This window comes from Corvus brachyrhynchos, unplaced genomic scaffold, assembly GCF_000691975.1.
Source record: "Corvus brachyrhynchos isolate BGI_N302 unplaced genomic scaffold, ASM69197v1 scaffold65, whole genome shotgun sequence".
Classification (NCBI taxonomy): Eukaryota; Metazoa; Chordata; class Aves; order Passeriformes; family Corvidae; genus Corvus; species Corvus brachyrhynchos.
The window spans coordinates 1,743,355-1,751,472 of NW_008238365.1; the positions used below are offsets into that span (position 1 = coordinate 1,743,355).

The window sequence follows — 8,118 nt, forward strand, 5'->3', positions numbered from 1 at the left end:
CCCAGTGTTCTCCCAATGCTCTTAGTGCCCCAGTGTCCTCCCAGTGTTCTTCCAGTGCTCCCAGTATGCTCATCCCAGAGTCCTTCCAGTGCTCTGAGTCCCCAAACCTGGACATTAAGGGAGATCTGACCAACGCACACCCCCAGCACTCCCAGTGCCTCCACCTCAGTGTCACCCAGTATCCCCCAGTGTCCCATTACTCCTGGTGCATCCCATTCCCATGAGCCAGGGTCCTCCCAGTGCCTCCCAGTTCTCTCAGTTTCCCCCCCCACCCCCTTTCTCCCAGTGGCTCCCAGTTCTCCCAGTCCCTGGCCTTCAGGCTGTCACAGGGGCTGCACCCAGGGCAGGAGCCTTCGTGAGGGCTGACGAGGAGCCAGGGAGGTGCCACAAGGCCTGGGTTTTCCTCCCACAAAACCTAAACCCATCCCCTATTTCCACACCCCCCCCCCAAAATCCCAGGGGTCCCTCTGGATGCCTGAACAGCACCCAAGGTTTGGGTGAATGGCCCCGCCTTCCCTAACGAGCAAAGCCTCATTAAATGCTGATTGCAGAGGGATTCTGCACCACCTCGGGCGCAGGGCGGGGAGGAAGAGCCGGGGGCTTCCTCAGCCGAGCCCTGAAGCCAACGCTGGGCTAGCAATTACCACCACCACCCTTAAAAGCAGAGCCCAAACCTGCCGAACCCCTGGGGAAGGCACACGCACACCGCACGAGCTGGAGGAGCAGGATTTATGGAGCAGGATTCCCTTCCAAGTCCGTGAGAGCGGAGAGGGGCGATGCCAGAGGCAGGATGGCACCTTCCCCCTCCCTGGCACTGCCATGGGATCCTTTCCCCCTCTGGCACCACCACAGGACCTCTCCCTTCTGGTACTGCCATGGGATATTTCCCACCATGGCATTGCTGGAGGATCTTTATCCCTCCAGTACCACTGTGGCACCTTTTTCCCCCGGCGCTGCCGAGGGATTTTTCCCACCCTGATACAATTATGGGACATTTCCCCTGCCAGTACCACCACAGGACCTTTCCCAGCGTGGCTCCTTCCCCAGCAGAGCTCAGATGATGCCGGCAGGAGCGAAGACAGGGGTGACACAAAGTGTCTCTGCCATCTCCCAGCCGCAGGACAGAGGGGTGCAGAGGCTCTCACGGTCGTCTTCTGTCTGGGGTGGCTTTTCCTGGAAGAGCTGGACGGCTTTCCTGCAAATGGAGACACCTGAGGGGGAGCCAGGGGAAGGAACAGCCCCCTGGGAATGAGAAGGGGACAATCCAGGGCTCTCGTGTCCCTCAGAACAGCCAGGGGTGAGCTGCCTGTGGCTCTTGTGTCCCTCAGAACAGCCAGAGGTGAGCTGCTTGTGGCTCTCGTGTCCCTCAGAACAGCCAGGGGTGAGCTGCCTGTGGCTCTTGTGTCCCTCAGAACAGCCAGAGGTGAGCTGCTTGTGGCTCTCGTGTCCCTCAGAACAGCCAGGGGTGAGCTGCCTGTGGCTCTTGTGTCCCTCAGAACAGCCAGAGGTGAGCTGCTTGTGGCTCTCGTGTCCCTCAGAACAGCCAGGGGTGAGCTGCCTGTGGCTCTTGTGTCCCTCAGAACAGCCAGAGGTGAGCTGCTTGTGGCTCTCGTGTCCCTCAGAACAGCCAGGGGTGAGCTGCCTGTGGCTCTTGTGTCCCTCAGAACAGCCAGAGGTGAGCTGCTTGTGGCTCTCGTGTCCCTCAGAACAGCCAGGGGTGAGCTGCCTGTGGCTCTTGTGTCCCTCAGAACAGCCAGAGGTGAGCTGCTTGTGGCTCTCGTGTCCCTCAGAACAGCCAGGGGTGAGCTGCCTGTGGCTTCTCCAGCGAAAAAACTGGCTCAAGTTTGAGAATATTAAAAAAGTAGGATTTTTGCCTCCCAGGCCATGATTTTACCCTGAATTTCCAAGTTCTGTGATTCAGATTTCACCCTCTCCCTCGGGCCCAGAGCCCAGGTGGAGGAGAAGCCAGCACCTCCCCCAGGATCCAGCCCTGCCCTCTCACCCTCCCCATCTCTTACCAGGCCATGCGGGACATGGCGTAGGTGACCTGCGGCTGGGGACACCCGGTGAGCAGGGACGATGTTGTGATGGTGTAGGCTCCCATGTCCCCAAAACCCAGCCAGTCCCCCACGTGCAGCTGGGGCAGCTGCAGCCCGTCAGCGATGCGATCCTCGCCGTGCCCCGGGGGGCCCCGCAGGCTGCTGCTGTGCCAGGGGTGCTGTGGGAAGGGTCTCTGGCAGGTGAAAATCACGCAGCAGACACAGGGATGAGGATGTCCCAGTGTCACAGTGACCCCCCAGCAGCCCATGGACTGGCTACAGCGTGCCCATGCTCTGCTCCCCTGTGGCATGGGGTGGGCTGAGGTGATGCCAGCCAACGTGAGGGACATCCTGGGCTGTCCCCAAGGTAGGTGAGCCCCTCACCTTGTGCAGCCGAGGCCTGGGGCAGGGGCTGTCGAACAGGAGGCAGCTGAAGGCGCCGTAGATGCCGTCGCTGAGGTGATACACGAGGCTCTTCCTGCTGCCACACTCTTCCTCTGCAGCGGAGCAGGGACGGGGCTCAGGGGGGCTCGGGGACACGGGGGGACACATCCCGCTGTCACACCTACCGTCAGAGCCAGGCTGCTCCATGGGAATCTCCTCCAAGGCAGTGATGCTGACAGCCAAGGTGAAGGCTGAGGTGACATAGTAGCGCCCAGGCCTGGCAACCACGTCCACCCCACAGCCCTCGGGGAAGTACAGATCCAGGGCGGAGTTTATCACGGCAGAGATCTGTGTGGGAAGGAGAAGCAGCGTCCTCTTGGTTAGCTCGGAACTCTGCAGGGAGCTGGGGAGAGCTTCCAGCCTCGGGCAGGTTTGTACCTCTTCGAGAGGGGCTCTGGTGTCCTCGGTGCCGGGGAAGCCGCCCCCGATGTCCAGGAGGTGCATTCGGAATCCCAGCTCTGTGGCCACGTCAAACACCAGCTGTGCTGTGGCCACGGCCTGGGCGAAGGTCTGGGGCTCCAGGCCACGGCTCCCAAGGTGGAAGCTGAGGGCACAGACCCCGTTTCAGCAGGGTTTGATCGTCCCCAGAGAGCAGAGGGAACACAGCACTGGGGGCAGCTTCCCATTCACCATCCCAAACCAGACCCACAGAGCCTTTCTTAGGGTCAAACCTGCCCCAATTTGGTGCCAACAAGCTCATCCCAACAGCAAATCCCTGCCTTCACCTCACTCCTAAGCAGAGCAGCTGGAGCACTGCATTGTTCCAGCAGGGCAGAGCTCTCCAGATGCCGATCCAGGGGGGCTGAGCACCCTACAGAGGAAGGCCCATGTGCTGTACCTGATGCCAACAACCTCCACAGCCTGTTCCTTCGCCGTCTCCAGCAGGTGCCGGCAGGATTTCAGCGTGGTCCCGAAGGTCATGCTCGGGTGGGCAGAAGGGATGGAGTCAGCAGTGATCCCCAACAACATCCTGCACAACAAAGCCACACTGTGCTGTCTTGGAATCACAGAATCATGAAAGGAAAAGCCTTGGAGGGCTGGGAAAGCCCTCAAAGACCACTGAGTCCAAATATTAACCCCAACTCTTAACTCCAGCACTAAACCACGTCCCCGAGCACCACATCTATGAGTTTTTTGAATGCTTCCAGAGATGTTGGTTCCACCATTTCCCTGGGCAGCCTGCTCCACTGCCTGACCACCCTTTCACGATCAGATTTTTCCCCATATTCAATCTAAACCTCCCCTGGCACAGCTTGAGGCCATTTCCTCTTGTCCTATCACCTGGGAGAAGAGACTGACACCCGCCTTCTACAGCCTCCTCTTGCACCCCACAGCCCCCTGGCCATCCCCTCCTCCAGCTCCCACTCCAGTGGCACTGCCAGACACCCACCTGGCACGGGGGTGGCTCCTGGCCACCTTGCTCAGCTCCACCTCGTTGTCGAAGGCCATCAGCCTGACCCCGTGGGTGGCCGCGTACCTGATGTGGGCGACCTGCTTGCAGGGGCTGCTGTAGAAGATCCTCTCAGCTGGGACCCCGATGCCTTGAACCCGGCTGATCTCTGCCTGCAGGGAGAAGGGGACACGTGCAGCAGGTCCCGAAGACCTGGGTCTGGACCAGCCACCAGCTCTGGGTCTTGGCCAGCTTGCAGCGCCGAGGAGGGCAAAGCGCCAGCGTGGCAGCCTGGGCTTTTCCAGGGAAAAGCTAGCAGAGCTCAGAGGGATCACAGTGGACTTTGTCCTGGTGTGGACAGGTTGTGGCAAGGTGTTTAAAAACACCATGAGAACGGCAGAGGAAACAAGTGGGGTGAGCAGGCCTGGGGCTGACCCCTGGTCTGAGCTGGGACAACTCCTGCACTTTCTCCTCCTGGAAACACGTCCTATTTAATTACATAAAAGTGATTTAATCTTGGCTTCTCCCTGGAAATCTGGCTGTTGCAAATGACAAGCAGGAGGGAGCAAAGAGCTTTAGGCTCAGCCCTAAGGACACGGAGAGTTGGACAGCTGTGGCAGTGGCACCCCAGGGACAGGAATGTCAGCCAAAGGGAACAACACAGAGAGGACAAGGATTTCTGGGCTGTGTCAGGAGGGTACTGACAGCAGAGGGAGACTCCTGCCCCTGTAAATGTCACCTAGAGCAGAGACTTAGGAAAGGAGGGTGAGCTCTGCCACTCGCCCACAAACATTTCCCCCAGAGCTGTCCTCCCACAGCCCTACCTTGTTGGCACAGGCGAATCCTGCCCCCAGCTCTGCCAGCAGCCGAATCACCCCTTCGCTGCCGTTGCATTTAACTGGGAAATAGGGCTTCACTCGGGGCAAGGCCTTCAGGAAACGCAGGTGTTTCTTGACGATGTCCCCAAGGTCTGCCACGAAGAAGGCCTGCTGGTCGCTCTAGGGGACAGCTGGAGTGAGCAGCAGCTCCAGCAGTGCCTTTTCCAAAGGCAGCAGCAGAGCATCAGCCCTCACCTCTTGGCACAGCTCCCCCAGGAGGTTCTCCAGGAGGTCTCTGGTGGTGAAGCCTTCCTCCACCATCAGGAAATGGGATTCGTTCAGGTACCCGTTCATGGTGTGATGTTCAGGGTGTGATGATGCTCGTTTAAAGCCTCCTGGAGTAGGGGATGGATTCTAAGGATGAGACACACTGGGAAAAGAAAGGGAATATTAGAGGAAGGGTCCAGAAGCTCCATCAGCAGGGACCACCCAGCCCGCAGCCAGGGGTGCCCCTGGGTAGAGCTCTGTGCTGCTCTGCTCCAAACCAGCGCCTCAGCAGAGCCCTGCTGTGGGTTACAGCATCTCCTCAGGGGGAGGAGACACATTTCTCTGCAGTTCAGAGCTCTGTTTTGGCACACAGCAGCCTTGTCTCCATCAGCAGGCACCAGCACAGCGAACAACAAAGCCAACTGCACCACAAAGAGGAGAGGTGCCTTTAGAGGCCAGGACAGGCCCCTTCACGCTCTGGAATGCAGCTGGATCTGCTGAGTGCTCAGTGGGGCGAACATCCCTTATGGATTCCCAAAAGCTGAAGTCTCGTGGACATACTTTCCCAGTAGAAAACCCCAGCACAGGCTGTTCACTGACACCACCTCAGGACAGCCTGGATCCGTGCTGTGGGTCCTCTTTCACGGCTCTCCCACGACACAGGGTGTGGAACAAGGGGACAGTTGAGCAGCACAGAGTTTTCTGGCTCATCCTAGAAGATCTTTACCTTTGAGCTCACACCCTTAGCTTTAACAATCTCCTGCCCCGGATCCAGCCCGTCCCATAACCCAGGGAGCTGATGAGCTAGCAGGGAACATTTCCACTCCAATAATCCAGGTCTAGCCACAGGGCTCTTCCAGGAGCACAGTCTCTCTGATTTGAAGTGAGCAGGAGGCAGAGGTTTTGTTTCTCAGAGCTGCTCACCACCTCCTCCCCACACAGACCTCCTGACAGCATTCCAGGGGGGCACTGGGAGAAAGACCACGCCGACCCCGGAGCAGCAGGATGTTGTAATGCATTGAGCAAGCACCACCAGCGAATTCCAGAGATGGGGAATGAGGTGAAAAAACATGTTTTGAAGCTCTTAGAGCTTCGAATTCAGGAAAGGAGAGCAATTCCTCCAGCTCTACCCTTCACCAAACAGCACCCAGCCCACCCTGGTCGGGCACAGAAGGGATGAAAGGGGTCATTCCTGTCGGAACACATGCCCCAGCCTCGGACATCCCCTCCTTACCACCGTCCAGCTGTCCCTCCCAGGTGTCCTGGTGCACTGTCAGGGGGGCTCCCCGAGGAACGCCGAGCTCCCACAGCAGCCCGAGGTGTAGCTGTGCCTGGGGGTCCGGGGTCTCTGGGCAGAAGCAGTGCAGGGGCTGAGAGAGGCACTGACAGCACCATGCCCTCCACCCCCATCCCCAAATCCAGCAACCACAGGCACTCTACAGCTCCCTCCTCACTGTGCCAGGCAAAACAGTTCCCCCACAGCCCCCCCAGAGCCCCCTCACCTCAGAAAGCATTTAAACAGATTCTGCCATGGGTCTCCCAAGAGAATGAACCGGCCCCAGGGCCGGCTGCTCGTCCTGCCCCGGCTCCTTGCCTGCCCCAAGCCCCTGCAGAGGATGAGGGGGCTCTGTACCCCTTCTCTGCCAGCAATGCCTCCCTGCTCTGCCTCCCAACCGCAACCATGACAACCAAATCCAGCCACCCCATTGGCTGAGCCGCCTCCGAGCATCCTTCATCCTTTTTGGAGAACGCTCCCCCTCCTCGCCCACCCTCTCCCAGGGCTGGGGCTGCCCCCAGCAGTCACCCCGGGCTCTCACCGGGTCCCCGCCGTGCTGGCAGCTCCTCCCCAGCCTGGCAGCCCGGCCCTGCTTCCCGCGGCTGCGCATCCTGAGCACGGGGACCCTCGCGGGGAAGAGAGCCCAAAATACCTCGGAAATGCTGCTGCCACGGAAACCAGGCTTCCTGCAGATTAAAGGCTGAGTGGTGTTTGGCTGGGACTCTGGAGAGGGGGAGGTAGTGGGGAAGATGTCAGGGACTGATCCTGCCCTTGCTGAGCTGCTGCTGGTTTTGGGGGGTGCCCCAGCAGCAGATCCAGCCCTGCCATCCATGCAGATGCTCTGTCTGGTCTGCGAGACCTGTCTTTGCTGCTTTCATGCGCTTGGAAATGGTGCCACTGCTCCATCCCACACACAGGACGGGCTCAGCAGGGATTTTTTTAGTTCTTCTTGCTAAATTTGGAGGTCTCTCTCTGGTGTTGCTGAGGAGCCAATGTTCTGTCTGGGGAGGGGTAGCTGTCCCCACTGAGGGGGGAGTGAGAAGGACCAGCTTAACCTGGGTTTCTGTATCCAACACTGTGGTCTTGGCTTTGCCACAGACTCTCCTGGCAACCAGGGCCAAGGCAGCTCTTGTCTGCTGTGAGATCCTGGCCTGTTTTCCTGGTGCTCTGGCCCATCACCAGCGCTGGACTGTGCTGTGTAGGATGTCGGGGCCATGCAGAGAGGCTGGGAGAACAGAGAGATGCAGAGCCCTGCAGTGCCAGTCCCTCCTGGATGTGCTGGGCAGTGTCGTGATGCACAGCTCACGCAGAGCAGGGCACTGAGCCCATCCCAGGCAGCGCCAGGGCCAGCACAGCTCAGAATCACAGAATCGATTAGGCTGGAAAAGATCTCTGAGATCACGAAGTCCAACTGTGACCGAACACCACAACTGGACCACGGCCCTAAGTGCCACATCCAGTCTTTCCTTAACACTTCCAGGGATGGTGACTCCACCACCTCCCTGGGCAGCCCGTTCCAATGTCCAATCACCCCTCCTGTGAATAAATCCTCCTTAATGTCCAACCTAAACCTCCCCCTGCATAGCTTAAGACTGTGTCCTCTTGTCCTGTCACTAGTTGCCTGGGAGACAAGCCCTACCCCCACCTGGCTCCAAGCTCCTTTCAGGTAGATGTAGAGAGTGATAAGGACACCCCTGAACCTCCTTTTCTCCTGGCTCAACCGCCCCAGCTCCCTCAGCCGCTCCTCATCAGCCTTGTACTCCAGCTCCGTTGCCCTTCTCTGGACATATTCCAGCAGCTCAATGTCCTTCTTGAACCGAGCGGCGCAGAACCGGACGCAGCACTCGAGGCGCGGCCTCACCGCGCCCAGAACCCGGGGACAGC

The 8,118-nt window shown here is 59.1% G+C and overlaps 1 protein-coding gene across 5 annotated transcripts; it reads right to left on the reverse strand.

Annotated features, from left to right (window-relative positions):
- Positions 1–712: 712 nt before the first annotated feature.
- Positions 713–7,905, reverse strand: AZIN2 (antizyme inhibitor 2). Of its 5 annotated transcripts, XM_008635082.2 has the most exons (11): positions 6,461–6,641; positions 6,193–6,306; positions 4,947–5,121; positions 4,698–4,871; positions 3,874–4,046; positions 3,322–3,453; positions 2,862–3,027; positions 2,609–2,771; positions 2,424–2,536; positions 2,019–2,233; positions 713–1,195 (listed from the first exon to the last, which is right to left on the reverse strand). In XM_008635082.2, the coding sequence occupies exons 3-11, from the start codon at positions 5,043–5,045 to the stop codon at positions 1,054–1,056; spliced, it is 1,377 nt and encodes a 458-aa protein (XP_008633304.1). In that variant the 5' UTR covers positions 5,046–5,121; positions 6,193–6,306; positions 6,461–6,641; the 3' UTR covers positions 713–1,053. The 5 variants fall into 5 exon arrangements, with proteins under 5 accessions (XP_008633304.1, XP_017591620.1, XP_017591619.1 ...); XM_017736131.1 differs by lacking the exon at positions 6,461–6,641 and adding an exon at positions 6,887–7,905 and having other exon boundaries at positions 2,424–2,771; XM_017736130.1 differs by lacking the exon at positions 6,461–6,641 and adding an exon at positions 6,776–6,866 and having other exon boundaries at positions 2,424–2,771.
- Between the last annotated feature and the right edge of the window lie 213 nt (positions 7,906–8,118).

Bases quoted from the DNA above. Each gene is read 5' to 3' on its own strand.
- AZIN2 (XM_017736131.1), bottom strand. From the start codon at position 5,045: ATGAACGGGTACCTGAACGAATCCCATTTCCTGATGGTGGAGGAAGGC. The intron at 3,028-3,321 runs GTACAGCACATG...CTGTGCCCTCAG, and splicing joins GTGGAGGTTGTTGGCATCAG to CTTCCACCTTGGGAGCCGTG. The intron at 1,196-2,018 runs GTAAGAGATGGG...CTCCATTTGCAG, and splicing joins GCCATGTCCCGCATGGCCTG to GAAAGCCGTCCAGCTCTTCC.